The sequence below is a fragment of the Protomyctophum bolini genome, assembly GCF_963924005.1.
Source record: "Protomyctophum bolini genome assembly, chromosome: 10".
Classification (NCBI taxonomy): Eukaryota; Metazoa; Chordata; class Actinopteri; order Myctophiformes; family Myctophidae; genus Protomyctophum; species Protomyctophum bolini.
Window position 1 is genome coordinate 17,316,124 of NC_137871.1, and position 16,436 is coordinate 17,332,559.

General features: G+C 42.4%; 5 protein-coding genes across 5 annotated transcripts; all 5 read right to left on the reverse strand.

The window, feature by feature from the left end:
• Nucleotides 1-292: 292 nt before the first annotated feature.
• Nucleotides 293-2,635, reverse strand: LOC308322180 (protocadherin gamma-A11-like; the record flags this gene model as incomplete). Its single annotated transcript, XM_080773372.1, has 1 exon — nt 293-2,635. Exon 1 carries the CDS (start codon nt 2,603-2,605, stop codon nt 293-295), a length of 2,313 nt encoding a protein of 770 aa, XP_080629498.1. The 5' UTR covers nt 2,606-2,635.
• A 1,799-nt stretch (nt 2,636-4,434) lies between these two features.
• Nucleotides 4,435-6,828, reverse strand: LOC308322181 (protocadherin gamma-A11-like; the record flags this gene model as incomplete). Its single annotated transcript, XM_080773373.1, has 1 exon — nt 4,435-6,828. The coding sequence occupies one exon, from the start codon at nt 6,826-6,828 to the stop codon at nt 4,435-4,437; it is 2,394 nt and encodes a 797-aa protein (XP_080629499.1).
• A 648-nt stretch (nt 6,829-7,476) lies between these two features.
• LOC308322182 (protocadherin beta-16-like) lies at nt 7,477-9,891 on the reverse strand (the record flags this gene model as incomplete). Its single annotated transcript, XM_080773374.1, has 1 exon — nt 7,477-9,891. The coding sequence occupies one exon, from the start codon at nt 9,889-9,891 to the stop codon at nt 7,477-7,479; it is 2,415 nt and encodes an 804-aa protein (XP_080629500.1).
• Nucleotides 9,892-10,544: 653 nt separating this feature from the next.
• LOC308322183 (protocadherin gamma-A11-like) lies at nt 10,545-12,938 on the reverse strand (the record flags this gene model as incomplete). Its single annotated transcript, XM_080773375.1, has 1 exon — nt 10,545-12,938. One exon carries the CDS (start codon nt 12,936-12,938, stop codon nt 10,545-10,547), a length of 2,394 nt encoding a protein of 797 aa, XP_080629501.1.
• Nucleotides 12,939-13,729: 791 nt separating this feature from the next.
• On the reverse strand, nt 13,730-16,054 carry LOC308322184 (protocadherin gamma-A11-like; the record flags this gene model as incomplete). Its single annotated transcript, XM_080773376.1, has 1 exon — nt 13,730-16,054. The coding sequence occupies exon 1, from the start codon at nt 16,022-16,024 to the stop codon at nt 13,730-13,732; it is 2,295 nt and encodes a 764-aa protein (XP_080629502.1). The 5' UTR covers nt 16,025-16,054.
• Nucleotides 16,055-16,436: the final 382 nt, after the last annotated feature.

Genomic DNA, 16,436 nt, shown 5'->3' on the forward strand with positions numbered 1-16,436 from the left:
TGCAAAATAAATGTGCTAGTGGGAATATAAAGGTGCACTGAACTAATATATTTTTGGGGTGCAGGAACCTGAAACATGTGTCTCTCTCTCTCCCTGTCTCTCTCTGCGAGCGCGTCTGTCTCACACTCACACACACACACACACACACACACACACACACACACACACACACACACACACACACACACACACACACACACACACACACACACACACACACACACACACACACACACACACACACACAGCAAGCAAACAGTGATATTTAATAACTTGCAGTCAAACAACAATCTTAAGACGATATGTGAAATACCTCAAGAGATTCCTCTGAATTCCCAAATGCCTCAGCAAAGTCAGATAGACTTTTTCTCAGAGTCTGGTCAGCAGGCAATGTGTTGTCATTGTAAGAGCTGATGAATTTGAAGTCACTGGTTCTAGAACCTGTCGTTTGGTAGGCATCATAGTTGTAGGTGCTGCGTAAAGTTCCTGTGCCATCAACATCTGCGTAATTTGGAGGGAGATAAGCACTGGGGATGGCAACTGCTCCATCAAACAACAGTCTAGGCTTTCTCCTGCGACAAAACTTCACACCCAGGATGACAATTATGAAGGTCAGGAAAAAGGTTGATACAGAGACCAGTGCAACGATGAGATATGAGGTCAGTTTAGAGTTGTTCTCATCATAAGACATATCTTTAAGTTCTGGAACTTCAGACAAGTTATCAGAAATAAGTAAATATATGGTACAGGTAGCAGAGAGAGAAGGCTGTCCATTATCTTTCACTGCCACAATAAGGTTCTGTTTCATACTGTCAGATTCAGAAATGTCCCGCTGTGTCCTGATCTCTCCACTGTGGAGACCAATAGTGAAAAGTCCTGGATCAGTGGATTTGACAATATGATAGGACAGCCAAGAATTTTGTCCAGAGTCTGCATCTACAGCTATCACTTTGGATACAAGCGAGCTCCCATGTGCAGCTTTGGGAACCAGCTCTGTCATGAAGGAGTTACCTTCCTGGGTGGGGTACAGTATTTGAGGAGAGTTGTCATTCACATCCGTTATGGAGACACTGACAGTCACATTGCTGCTGAGAGGAGGAGAACCGTTGTCTCTGGCTATCACATGGACTATAAAGCTCCTGAACTGTTCATAATCAAAGGACCTCACTGTGTGAATTACTCCTGTGTCTCCATTAACAGATATATAGGAAGATACAGGCGAGCCATTTACCTCACCAGGTAAAAGAGAATAAATCACTGTACCATTTTGTCTCCAGTCTGGGTCTTGAGCAGAAACTGGACATAAGGTGGATCCAGGCTTATTATTTTCAGTCACGTAGGCGCTATAGAACTGTTTCTCAAACACAGGTGGGTTGTCATTGACGTCACCGACTGCTAAGTGAATAGTTTTAGAAGATGAGAGAGGTGGAGAGCCCTCATCAGTGGCAGTAATAGTAATGTTGTAATCAGATACTAGTTCACGGTCCAGTTCTCCAGTGGTCACTAGAGAATAATATTTTTTGATGGACGGAACAAACTTAAAGGGAACATTCTGTTCAATGGAACAGTGAACTTGTCGATTATTCTCAGAGTCTCTATCCTGAACATTAATGATGCCCACTTCCGTGCCAGGGGGCACATTCTCTGGGATGGGATTAGTTAGAGATTTTAAATAAATGGCAGGGGAATTATCATTAACATCAATTAAATCAATAATTAATGTGGAATATGATGTTAAACCTAATCCATCTGTTGCCCTTATTTGCAATTCAAACGAAGCTTTCTCTTCATAGTCAACTGGGCCAATAACCTTTATTTCTCCAGTTTTTTGGTTAAGAGAAAATAAATGCTTATCCTCGTCAGATAAATGATCAAAATCATAAGCCACTTCACCATTAACGCCTTCATCTGCATCAGTAGCAGTCACTGTGATAACAACTGTGTCTACAGGAGAGTTTTCAGGCAGACTGGCTTTATAGACGGCCTGGCTAAACACTGGGGCGTTATCATTAGCATCCAGTACAGTGACGTGAATGACGACAGTACCTGATCTCTGTGGTGAGCCACCATCTAGAACTGTAAGCAGTAATGTAACATCCTGCTGTTCTTCCCGATCTAACTCTTTATCCAAGACTAACTCGCTATATTTTCTTCCTCCACTTTTTGCGTTTAGGCTTAAAATGAAGTGGTCATTTTTCTCTAAAGAATAAGTCTGAACTGCATTCTGTCCTATGTCCAGATCATGGGCTTCCCCTAGTAAGAAACGCGCTCCTTTAACCGCCGATTCGTGTATTTCAATACTAATCTTATCCTTGTTAAATTGGGGAGCGTTGTCATTGATATCTTGTATATGAACACTAATGCGATGAAGTTCCAGAGGGTTCTCCAAAACAAGTTCTTCTTTTAAAACACACGTCGCCTTCTTGCCACATAGGCCTTCTCTGTCAATCCTATCGGCGACAATTAACTCGCCAGAATTCAGCTTTATGTCGAAATACATTTTACTACTTTCCTCGGTATCAATACGTGGATTTCGAGCAGACAGTCTGGTGACCTCCAGTCCGAGGTCCTTGGCTATATTCCCAACAACAGATCCACGTTTCATCTCCTCTGGAAAAGAATAGCTTATGTCTCCATTTACGCAGCAAAATGCAAGACAAACCACAGCAACGATGCAGTATTGCGGGACTATCCATTCACGTATCCGCTTCATTTCAAAAAGATTAAATATGTTCTCACAAAAAATATATCGCCCTACTTGTTTAGACAATAACGAAATATTATAATATATTAATATTAAAACGACTGCAAACTGGTATCGTGCCTCTTCGTTTTACTGAATGAGAAGGCTTTGTATTTGTCGACGACAGGGGGTGTGGGAATGTAGTAGGCTATAGGCCTATTATTTCCAAAACAAGCGCATAGCGACACCACGCGTATAAATCAGAGGAGTCAAGTAAACATTTTTCTGTGGTCAACTGGTCCTATAAAACAATAATGCTACAGTGAAAATAACACAACGAGAAGCCTATACGAGAGGTACAGAGAGATACATGAATATTTCAGCACCATGGGCAGCAGCCCTTTAATCATCATGGCGTATAATTAAGACATGCATCTTCACCAGCCTACCATTGCTTTTACGCTAGTTGTGTTTTGCAGTTGTGTTGGACATTGACTTTGCACCTGTGGCACAAGCACAACATTACAACACGCGAGTATAATGTCGCCTAGTGGGTTTCAATTATGTATTGTAATAGGCCTAATATTAGAGAGCAATCTGATGGAATGCGTCAATTCGCAAACGTTGTTGTATGTACTCGATGTTGGTCCCATACATCAATGCGAGTTCATGGTTTGTGCTCCGTGCGTGTCTTCGAATAATTAGGATACAATAACTATGGACAGGTATAGCCTATAATGACAAAATGCTGCTGAAAACTCTCTATCTCGCGCACACGCACACGGAGAGAGAGAGAGAGAGAGAGAGAGAGAGAGAGAGAGCGAAAGAGAGAATATATTGTTTTCCAGAACCATGGACAGCAGCCGTTCACCAAGAGCTGCTTCTTCCATTATATACAGTACAGGTATATAATACAGGCTGTACTGTATCAACGTCTTCACCAGCGGTATACGTGTGTTGACCAATGACCATACTCTATAGACTTGCTCTTATTTTTCCATTTGGCTATTGACCTATAGGCCATTTTGACATGGTATAAGAAGTGCGAACATGCGCCTATACCTCAGGCGATATACCTCACAGTCTGAAATGCCTCAGCAAAGTCAGATGGCCTCGTTCTCATTGTCTGATCAACGTATTATATCATTATAGGACATGACAAACTTTAAGAGACTATAGTTCTAGATCCCGTAGTTAAATAAGCGTCATAGTTGTAGGTGGTGCGTAAAGTTCCTGTGCCATCAACATCTGCGTGATAATTAAGAGGGAGATGAGCGCTGGGGATGGCAACCACACCACTCCATCAAACAACAGTCTGGGATTTCAACTGCGACAAAACCTCAGTTTTGTGGACACGTTGCAACACTTTGAGTCAGTTCTAGCTATTACATCATATTGATAACAGGAGTAGTAAAGCAATCCTTCATGGAGCTTAAGGCAATTGTCTTCGACAATAAAACAGAATATGTTGTTCAAGTGCTCTAAATAATACCTAAATTAACAGCTATACAAAGGTTTGTGTTGTGTTGTGTTTGTTGATTTCAGCACTACGGATAGCGGGAAAAAGCAACGCAAATGTAGCTGGAGTAGCTACAAATGTGTGTATGATGTCCAGCACCACGGACAGCAGCCATTCAGTGAAACAATGCAGGCAAGAGCTGCGTTTTTATATCAAAATACTAAAATAAACACGAAGATCATGGCCTCTTAATTCGGATACAGAGTTTAAGGCAATTTTTACATAAGAAGTGTTAACCTGTGCCTACCTCAGGCGACCCATCAGAGTCTCCGAAAGTCTCAGCAAAGTCAGATGGACTCTTTCTCATAGTCTGGTCTGCAGGCAGCGTGTTGTCATTATAGGATGTAGCAAACTTGAAGTCACTGGTTCTAGATCCAGTAGTTAAATAAGCGTCATAGTTGTAGGTGCTGCGTAAAGTTCCTGTCCCGTCAACATCTGCGTAATTAGGAGGAAGATAAGCACTGGGGATGGCAACCGCTCCATCAAACAACAGTCTGGGCTTTCTCCTGCGACAAAATCTCACACCCAGGATGACAATAATGAAGGTTAGAAAAAATGTGGAAACGGACACCAGCGCGATGATCAGATATGAGGTCAGTTGAGAGTTGTTCTCATCAATGGACATGTCCTTTAGTTCTGGAACTTCAGCCAAGTTATCAGAAATAATAAAATACATGGCACAAGTGCCAGAGAGAGAAGGTAGTCCGTTATCTTTTACTGCCACAACAAGGTTCTGTTTCATGCTGTCAGATTCAGAAATGTCCCGCTGTGTCCTGATCTCTCCACTGTGGAGACCAATAGTGAAAAGCCCTGGATCAGTGGACTTGACGATATGATAAGAAAGCCATGCGTTTTGTCCGGAGTCTGCGTCCACTGCAATCACCTTGGATACTAGGGAGCCACCGCGCGCAGCTTTGGGGACCAATTCTGTCAGGAAAGAGTTGTCCTCTATGGCGGGGTACAGTATTTGAGGAGTGTTGTCATTCACATCCGTTATGAAGACACTGACCGTCACGTTGCTACTGAGTGGAGGAGAACCATTGTCCCTGGCCATCACATGGACTATAAAGTTCTTAAATTGTTCATAATCAAACGCCTTCACTGCATGAATTCCCCCCGTATCTCCGTTAATTGATAGGTAGAAAGAGACTGGCACACTATTCACCTCACCAGGTAAAAGAGAATAAATCACCGTGCCGTTTTGTCTCCAGTCTGGGTCTCGGGCAGTAACGGAACATAACTTGGAACCTGGTTTATTATTTTCAGTCACGTAAGCACTGTAGAATTGTTCTTCAAACGCAGGTGGGTTGTCGTTGACGTCACCTATTGACAACTGAATAGTTTTAGAGGAGGACAGAGGTGGGGATCCCTCATCAGTCGCAGATATTGTTATATTGTAATCTGACACCAGTTCACGGTCAAGTGCTCCCGTAGTTACAATAGAATAATAGTTTTTAATGGATGGAATTAGCTTAAACGGAACGTTTTGTTGAATGGAGCAACGAACCTGTCGGTTACTTTCAGAGTCTCGGTCTTGCACATTAATAATGCCAACCTCTGTGCCAGGGGGCAAGTTCTCTGGAATTAGGGCTGCGAGGGATTTAATGAATATAATAGGGGTGTTGTCGTTTACATCCGTTATTTCAATTAATAGTGTACACGTTGACACTAATCCAAGGCCATCTTTTGCTGTAATTTGCATTTCATAATTTGACAGTTCTTCATAATCAATTGATCCGCTCACTTTTAGTTCACCAGTATTCTGATCCAGAGTGAAAACGTTATTTAAAATATCTGAAATGTGATCAAGTTCGTACGTCACATCTCCATTCACTCCCTCGTCTGCATCAGTAGCACTTACTATAACCACTACAGTATCTAGAGGGGAGTTTTCAGGCAGGCTAGCCTTATAAACTGCCTGGCTAAACACAGGGGCGTTATCATTAGCATCCAGTACAGTGATGTGTATGATTACACTTCCTGATCTCTGAGGTGTACCACCATCTGTAGCGATAAGCACAATTGTTAACTCCTGCTGCTGTTCTCTATCTAGCTCTTTCTCTAAAATTAACTCACTATATTTGCCTCCAACACTTTTACCATGAACGTTTAAATTGAAGTGTCCATTGGTCTGTAGAGTATAGCTTTGAATTGTATTTTGTCCTATGTCGGCATCGTGGGCTTCATCTAACCGAAAGCGGTTTCCTTTAACTGCAGATTCACGTATTTCAAATCTGATTGTATCCTTTTTAAATTGCGGAGAATTGTCGTTTATATCTTGCACGTGAAGGCTAATACGGTGTAACTCTAAAGGATTCTCTATAACAAGCTCTTGTTTTAAAATGCAGGATGCCTTCTTACCACAAAGGCCCTCTCTATCAATCCTGTCGGCAATAAGCAAATCCCCGTTGCTTAGATTAATGTCACAATACCGTTTGTTGTTCCCTTCCGTATCAATACGGGCCTTTCGAGATGATAGTTTGTCCACCTGAAGGTCTAAATCCTTGGCTATGTTTCCAATAACATAACCGCGTTTCAGCTCCTCTGGAAAGGAATAGGTGACGTCTCCATATACGATTTGCAGCACGAGAAGAAAGAATCCTAAGCGGGCAACCAGGCCATGCATTATAAATCCTTTGTGCTCCATTATTCTTCGTCTGACAGAACAAACAAAAACAAACAACACCAAAGCCGCTATTTATAAAAATGGTATCTGACCAAGCAATACAAATGGCTGCGTATCAACATGGGGAGATTAGAATGGCCACGATTTTCCTTGTTGGCAAATGCAGAAGCCGTGGCATCCAAGGTAGTTTTTGATATGTATAAAAGACGTAATAGTGTGATCTGAGATCAGTTAGTGGACAGCGACACTTTGAGTCAGTTCTAGCTATTACAGGAGTAGTACAATGTAAGACTTCATTGAGTTTAAGACTAAGAGAATTGCCTTCGAAAATAAAAAATAATGTTGTTCAAGTCCTCTAAATTGACAGCTATTGTAAAAAAAAAAAAAAGCACAAGGCATACCGAAACAATGCAACGCGTATCAGTGCACAAAATCACAGTGTGTGTGTGTGTGTGTGTGTGTGTGTGTGTGTGTGTGTGTGTGTGAGAGAGAGAAAGACAGAGATGGCTTTTTCAGCACCATGGAAAGCAGCCATTCACCAGTGCACTGCAGGCAAGTGGCAAGAGCTGCATGCGTAAATTAGGCCTCTTAATTGTCCATTATTCGGCTACAGAGTGTAAGGTCATTTTGACATGATATAACAAAGTGTTAACATGTGCCTACCTCAGGCGACCCGTCAGAGTCTCCGAATGTTTCAGCAAAGTCAGATGGACTCTTTCTCATAGTCTGGTCTGCAGGCAGCGTGTTGTCATTATAGGATGTGACAAACTTGAAGTCACTGGTTCTAGATCCAGTAGTTAAATAAGCGTCATAGTTGTAGGTGCTGCGTAAAGTTCCTGTCCCGTCAACATCTGCATAATTAGGAGGGAGATAAGCGCTTGGGATGGCAACCGCTCCATCAAACAACAGTCTGGGCTTTCTCCTGTGACAAAACCTCACACCGAGGATGACAATAATGAAGGTTAGAAAAAATGTGGAAACGGACACCAGCGCGATGATCAGATATGAGGTCAGTTGAGAGTTGTTCTCATCAATGGACATGTCCTTTAGTTCTGGAACTTCAGCCAAGTTATCAGAAATAATAAAATACATGGCACAAGTGCCAGAGAGAGAAGGTAGTCCGTTATCTTTTACTGCCACAACAAGGTTCTGTTTCATGCTGTCAGATTCAGAAATGTCCCGCTGTGTCCTGATCTCTCCACTGTGGAGACCAATAGTGAAAAGCCCTGGATCAGTGGACTTGACGATATGATAAGAAAGCCATGCGTTTTGTCCGGAGTCTGCGTCCACTGCAATCACCTTGGATACTAGGGAGCCACCGCGCGCAGCTTTGGGGACCAATTCTGTCAGGAAAGAGTTGTCCTCTATGGCGGGGTACAGTATTTGAGGAGTGTTGTCATTAACATCCGTTATGTAAACACTTACTGTCACGTTGCTACCGAGTGGAGGAGAACCATTGTCCCTGGCCATCACATGGACTTTAAAGTTCCTAAATTGTTCATAATCAAAAGCCCTCACTGCATGAATCCCTCCCGTATCTCCGTTAATTGATAGGTAGAAAGAGACTGGCACATTATTCACCTCACCAGGCAAAAGAGAATAAATCACTGTGCCGTTTTGTCTCCAGTCTGGGTCTCGGGCAGTAACGGAACATAACTTGGAACCTGGTTTATTATTTTCAGTCACGTAAGCGCTGTAGAATTGTTCTTCAAACGCAGGTGGGTTGTCGTTGACGTCACCTACTGACAACTGAATAGTTTTAGAGGAGGACAGAGGTGGGGATCCCTCATCAGTCGCAGATATTGTTATATTGTAATCTGACACCAGTTCACGGTCAAGTTCGCCCGTCGTTACAATAGAATAATAGTTTTTAATGGATGGAATTAGCTTAAAAGGAACGTTTTGTTGAATGGAGCATCGAACCTGTCGGTTACTATCAGAGTCTCGGTCTTGTACATTAATAATGCCAACCTCTGTGCCAGGGGGCATGTTCTCTGGAATTAGGGTTGTTAGAGATTTAATGAATATGACAGGGGGGTTGTCGTTTACATCCGTTATTTCAATTAATAGTGTACACGTTGACACTAATCCAGGGCCATCTTTTGCGGTAATTTGCATTTCATAATTGGACAGCTGTTCATAATCTATTGTTCCGCTCACTTTTACTTCACCGGTATTCTGATTCAGAGAGAAAACGTTATTTAAATTATCTGAAATGTGATCAAGTTCGTAGGTCACATCTCCATTCACTCCCTCGTCTGCATCAGTAGCACTTACTGTAACCACTATAGTATCTAGAGGGGAGTTTTCAGGCAGGCTAGCCTTATAAACTGCCTGGCTAAACACAGGGGCGTTATCATTAGCATCCATTACAGTGATGTGTATGATTACACTTCCTGATCTCTGAGGTGTACCACCATCTGTAGCCATAAGCATAATAGTTAACTCCTGCTGCTGTTCTCTGTCTAGCTCTTTCTCTAAAATTAACTCACTATATTTGCCTCCACCACTTTTACCATGCACGTTTAATTTGAAGTGCTCATTGGTCTGTAGAGTGTAGCTTTGAATTGTATTTTGTCCTATGTCGGCATCGTGGGCTTCATCTAAACGAAAGCGGTTTCCCTTAGCTGTGGACTCATGTATTTCAAATTTGATTGTATCCTTTTTAAATTGCGGGGAATTGTCGTTTATATCTTGCACGTGGAGGCTAATACGGTGCAACTCTAAAGGATTCTCTATAACAAGCTCTTGTTTTAAAATGCAGGATGCCTTCTTACCACAAAGGCCCTCTCTGTCAATCCTGTCGGCAATAAGCAAATCCCCGTTGCTTAGATTAATGTCAAAATACCGTTTGTTGTTCCCTTCCGTATCAATACGGGCCTTTCGATATGATAGTTTGTCCACCTGAAGGTCTAAATCCTTGGCTATGTTTCCAATAACATAACCGCGTTTCAGCTCCTCTGGAAAGGAATAGGTGACGTCTCCATATACGATTTGCAGCACGAGAAGAAAGAATCCTAAGCGGGCAACCAGGCCATGCAATATAAATCCTTTGTGCTCCATTATTCTTCGTCTGACAGAACAAACAAAAACAAACAACACCAAAGCCGCTATTCATAAAAATGGTATCTGACCAAGCAATACAAATGGCTGCGTATCAACATGGGGAGATTAGAATGGCCACGATTTTCCTTGTTGGCAAATGCAGAAGCCGTGGCATCCAAGGTAGTTTTTGATATGTAAAAAGACGTAATAGTGTGATCTGAGATCAGTTAGTGGACAGCGACACTTTGAGTCAGTTCTAGCTATTACAGGAGTAGTACAATGTAAGACTTCATTGAGTTTAAGACTAAGAGAATTGCCTTCGAAAATAAAAAATAATGTTGTTCAAGTCCTCTAAATTGACAGCTATTGTAAAAAAAAAAAAAAAAAAGCACAAGGCATACCGAAACAATGCAACGCGTATCAGTGCACAAAATCACAGTGTGTGTGTGTGTGTGTGTGTGTGTGTGTGTGTGTGTGTGTGTGTGTGTGTGTGTGTGAGTGAGAGAGAGAAAGACAGAGATGGCTTTTTCAGCACCATGGAAAGCAGCCATTCACCAGTGCACTGCAGGCAAGTGGCAAGAGCTGCATGCGTATATAGCAAATTAGGCCTCTTAATTGTCCATTATTCGGCTACAGAGTGTAAGGTCATTTTGACATGATATAACAAAGTGTTAACATGTGCCTACCTCAGGCGACCCGTCAGAGTCTCCGAATGTTTCAGCAAAGTCAGATGGACTCTTTCTCATAGTCTGGTCTGCAGGCAGCGTGTTGTCATTATAGGATGTGACAAACTTGAAGTCACTGGTTCTAGATCCAGTAGTTAAATAAGCGTCATAGTTGTAGGTGCTGCGTAAAGTTCCTGTCCCGTCAACATCTGCATAATTAGGAGGGAGATAAGCGCTTGGGATGGCAACCGCTCCATCAAACAACATTCGGGGCTTTCTCCTGTGACAAAACCTCACACCGAGGATGACAATAATGAAGGTTAGAAAAAATGTGGAAACGGACACCAGCGCGATGATCAGATATGAGGTCAGTTGAGAGTTGTTCTCATCAATGGACATGTCCTTTAGTTCTGGAACTTCAGCCAAGTTATCAGAAATAATAAAATACATGGCACAAGTGCCAGAGAGAGAAGGTAGTCCGTTATCTTTTACTGCCACAACAAGGTTCTGTTTCATGCTGTCATATTCAGAAATGTCCCGCTGTGTCCTGATCTCTCCACTGTGGAGACCAATAGTGAAAAGCCCTGGATCAGTGGACTTGACGATATGATAAGAAAGCCATGCGTTTTGTCCGGAGTCTGCGTCCACTGCAATCACCTTGGATACTAGGGAGCCACCGCGCGCAGCTTTGGGGACCAATTCTGTCAGGAAAGAGTTGTCCTCTATGGCGGGGTACAGTATTTGAGGAGTGTTGTCATTAACATCCGTTATGTAAACACTTACTGTCACGTTGCTACTGAGTGGAGGAGAACCATTGTCCCTGGCCATCACATGGACTTTAAAGTTCCTAAATTGTTCATAATCAAAAGCCCTCACTGCATGAATCCCTCCCGTATCTCCGTTAATTGATAGGTAGAAAGAGACTGGCACATTATTCACCTCACCAGGCAAAAGAGAATAAATCACTGTGCCGTTTTGTCTCCAGTCTGGGTCTCGGGCAGTAACGGAACATAACTTGGAACCTGGTTTATTATTTTCAGTCACGTAAGCGCTGTAGAATTGTTCTTCAAACGCAGGTGGGTTGTCGTTGACGTCACCTACTGACAACTGAATAGTTTTAGAGGAGGACAGAGGCGGCGATCCCTCATCAGTCGCAGATATTGATATATTGTAATCTGACACCAGTTCACGGTCAAGTTCTCCCGTAGTTACAATAGAATAATAGTTTTTAATGGATGGAACTAGCTTAAAAGGGACGTTTTGTTGAATGGAGCATCGAACCTGTCGGTTACTCTCAGAGTCTCGGTCTTGCACATTAATAATGCCAACCTCTGTGCCAGGGGGCAAGTTCTCTGGAATTAGGGCTGTGAGGGATTTAATGAATATAATAGGGGTGTTGTCGTTTACATCCGTTATTTCAATTAATAGTGTACACGTTGACACTAATCCAAGGCCATCTTTTGCTGTAATTTGCATTTCATAATTTGACAGTTCTTCATAATCAATTGATCCGCTCACTTTTAGTTCACCAGTATTCTGATCCAGAATGAAAACGTTATTTAAATTATCTGAAATGTGATCAAGTTCGTACGTCACATCTCCATTCAGTCCCTCGTCTGCATCAGTAGCACTTATTGTAACCACTACAGTATCTAGAGGGGAGTTTTCAGGCAGGCTAGCCTTATAAACTGCCTGGCTAAACACAGGGGCGTTATCATTAGCATCCAGTACAGTGATGTGTATGATTACACTTCCTGATCTCTGAGGTGTACCACCATCTGTAGCGATAAGCACAATAGTTAACTCCTGCTGCTGTTCTCTATCTAGCTCTTTCTCTAAAATTAACTCACTATATTTGCCTCCACCACTTTTACCATGAACGTTTAAATTGAAGTGTCCATTGGTCTGTAGAGTATAGCTTTGAATTGTATTTTGTCCTATGTCAGCATCGTGGGCTTCATCTAACCGAAAGCTGTTTCCTTTATCTGCAGATTCGCTTATTTCAAATCTGATTGTATCCTTTTTAAATTGCGGAGAATTGTCGTTTATATCTTGCACGTGAAGGCTAATACGGTGTAACTCTAAAGGATTCTCTACAACAAGCTCTTGTTTTAAAATGCAGGATGCCTTCTTACCACAAAGGCCCTCTCTATCAATCCTGTCGGCAATGAGCAAATCCCCGTTGCTTAGATTAATGTCACAATACCGTTTGTTATTCCCTTCCGTATCAATACGGGCCTTTCGAGATGATAGTTTGTCCACCTGAAGCCCTAAATCCTTGGCTATGTTTCCAATAACATAACCGCGTTTCAGCTCCTCTGGAAAGGAATAAGTGATGTCTCCATGTACGATTTGCAGCACGAGAAGAAAGAATCCTATTCGGCCAACCAGGCCATGCATTATAAATCCTTTGTGCTCCATTCTTTTTCGTCTGATAAAAAAAATACACCAATGATGCTATTCATAAAAATGAGCCAGTAAAATGGCTGCGTATCAACATGGGAAGATTAGAATGCCTACGACGTTCCTTTTTGGAAAATAAAGAAGCCGTGGTGTGTCCATCCAAGCTAGTTGGTGCTGTGTAAAAATACGGAATAGCGTGATTTGAGATCAGTTAGTGGACAGCGACACTTTGAGTCTGTTACAGCTATTACATCATATTGTTAACATGAGTAGTAAAATGTAAAACAATCCATCGAGCTTAACGGAATTTCCTCTGACAATAAAACTAAATATGTTGTTCTAGTGCTCTAATTAATGTCTAAATTAACAGATATATATTCTAAAAAAGTATAAGGCAATGGTTTGTCTTGATTTCAGCACTATATGGATAGTGAAAAAAGCAACGCAAGAAGTCTGACTGACCTGACTTCTCTCTGTGTGTGTGTGTGTGTGTGTGTGTGTGTGTGTGTGTGTGTGTGTGTGTGTGTGTGTGTGTGTGTGTGGCTGCACGTGTATGGAATCCAGCAAATTGTGTTTCATATAAAGCAATGGAGATGGAGGACACACCGAGAGAGAGAGAGAGAGAGAGAGAGAGGTATGATTTTCCAGCACCATGGACAGCAGCCATTCACCAGGAGAGGCAAGCTGTGTCTTTAGCAAAATAAGTACTAAAATAAATACGGAGATGGCCTCTTAATTTTCCATTTGGCTCCAGATTTTAAGCTCATTTTGACATAGTATAAGAAGTGTTAACAACATGTGCCTACCTCAGGCGACCCGTCAGAGTCTCCGAATGCCTCAGCAAAGTCAGATGGACTCTTTCTCATAGTCTGGTCTGCAGGCAGCGTGTTGTCATTATATGATGTGACAAACTTGAAGTCACTGGTTCTAGATCCAGTAGTTAAATAAGCGTCATAGTTGTAGGTGCTGCGTAAAGTTCCTGTGCCGTCAACGTCTGCGTAATTTGGAGGGAGATAAGCGCTTGGGATGGCAACCGCTCCATCAAACAACAATCTGGGCTTTCTCCTGTGACAAAACCTCACACCCAGGATGACAATAATGAAGGTTAGAAAAAATGTGGAAACGGACACCAGCGCGATGATCAGATATGAAGTCAGTTGAGAGTTGTTCTCATCAATGGACATGTCCTTCAGTTCTGGAACTTCAGCCAAGTTATCAGAAATAAGTAGATACAGGGAACAGGTGGCAGAAAGAGATGGATGTCCGTTATCTTTCACTGCCACAATGAGGTTCTGTTTCATGCTGTCCGATTCAGAAATGTCCCGCTGTGTCCTGATCTCTCCACTGTGGAGACCAATAGTGAAAAGTCCAGAATCAGTGGATTTGACAATATGATAGGACAGCCATGCATTCTGTCCAGAGTCTGCATCTACTGCTATCACCTTGGAAACCAGAGAGCCCCCGTGGGCAGCTTTGGGGACCAGCTCAGTCATGAAAGAGTTGCCCTCCGGGGCGGGGTACAGTATCTGAGGAGAGTTGTCATTCACATCCGTTATGAATACATTGACAGTCACATTGCTGCTGAGCGGAGGAGAACCATTGTCTCTGGCCATTACATGGACTTTAAAGGTCCTACATTGTTCATAATCAAACGACCTCACAGCGTGGATCACCCCTGTGTCACCATTAACAGATACATAGGAGGATATAGGGGAACCGTTAACCTCACCAGGTAGGAGAGAATATATCACGGTTCCATTCTGTCTCCAATCCGGGTCTCGAGCAGTAATGGAAGACAAAGTAGAGCCAGGCTTGTTATTTTCAGTCACGTAGGCCCTGTAGGAGTGCTCTACAAATACGGGCGGGTTGTCATTCACGTCACCTACTGATAACTGAATAGTTTTAGATGAGGACAGCGGTGGAGAGCCCTCGTCAGTGGCAGTGATTGTAATGTTATAATGTGACACAAGTTCACGATCCAATTCTCCCGTGGTCACTAGAGAATAATAGTTTTTGATGGAAGGAACAAGCTTAAAGGGGATGTGTTGGTCAATGGAGCAGCGGACCTGTCGGTTATTCTCAGAGTCTCTATCCTGGACATTAATGATGCCCACTTCTGTACCAGGTGGCACGTTTTCTGGTATGGGGGTTGTCAGGGATTTTAGATATATTACAGGGGCATTGTCATTAACATCAATCAGAGTGATGATAACTTTAGCATATGAGCCTAATCCAAGACCATCTTTAGCTGTAACTCGTAATTCAAATGAAGCCACCTTCTCAAAGTCAGTACTGCCAATTACTCTAATTTCTCCCGTTTTACTATCAATAGAAAATAGTTTCTCACCCTCTTCTGACACATGACCAAAACCATATGTCACTTCTCCATTCAACCCTTCATCTGCATCAGTAGCACTCACTGTAACTACCACAGTATCCAGAGGAGAGTTTTCAGATAGACTGGCTTTATATACAGCCTGGCTAAACACTGGGGCATTATCATTAGCATCCAGTACAGTGACATGTATCACTACAGTACCCGATCTCTCCGGTGTGCCCCCATCCACAGCTGTGAGTGACAAATTAATGTCTTGCCGTCTTTCTCTATCAAGTTTGTTCTCCAATACGATTTCAACCGTGTTGCCGTCTACTTTTAGCCCAAAATTCTCATTCTTCTGTAGGCTGTACAATTGAACTGAATTTTTACCTATATCCGCGTCGTGTGCCTCTTCTATCAAAAACGTAGTGCCCTTGTCCGCAGACTCACTTATTTCCATTCGAATCAAATCCCTTGTAAATTGCGGAGAGTTGTCATTTATATCTTGAACATGAAGACCAATACGACGCAGCTCTAATGGATTCTCCAGTACGAGTTCCTGTTTTAAAATGCAGGATGCTTTTTTGCCACAGAGACTCTCTCTGTCCATCCGCTCAGCGACAATCAAGTCCCCGGTTTTCAAATTAATATCACAATATTTGTCGTTATTCCCTTCGGTATCAATCCGAGCCTTGCGTGATGACAGGCTACCAATCTCAAGCCCGAGGTCTTTGGCCATATTTCCAATAACAGATCCCAATTTCATCTCCTCTGGAAAAGAAAAGCTAACATCTCCATAGACGATTTGAAGCCCAAGCAGTATGATGGCGAAGCAAAAGACAAAGCCATTTTTGGAAAATCCATGGTGTTGTTCCATCATTTAGCAAATTAGGCCTGTACAATACAATATAAAATGCAGAATATTTTGGAGTGTAGCCTATACTAATACTTTCAAATTATAAACAAGATATACTAAACCAGATAGATGAAGAGTAAAATACCACAGGATTCCACAGACGCATTGCCAACACTATGGAGTAGCCTACACTGGGTGGAGATGTTCACAATAGAAGCATCAAGTAGACTGACCGACAGCGACGCAATGTGTCCTTTTCTGATATCACATGAACATCATGCGTATATGGACTGGTCCGTACCACTATATGGCTATTATTTAT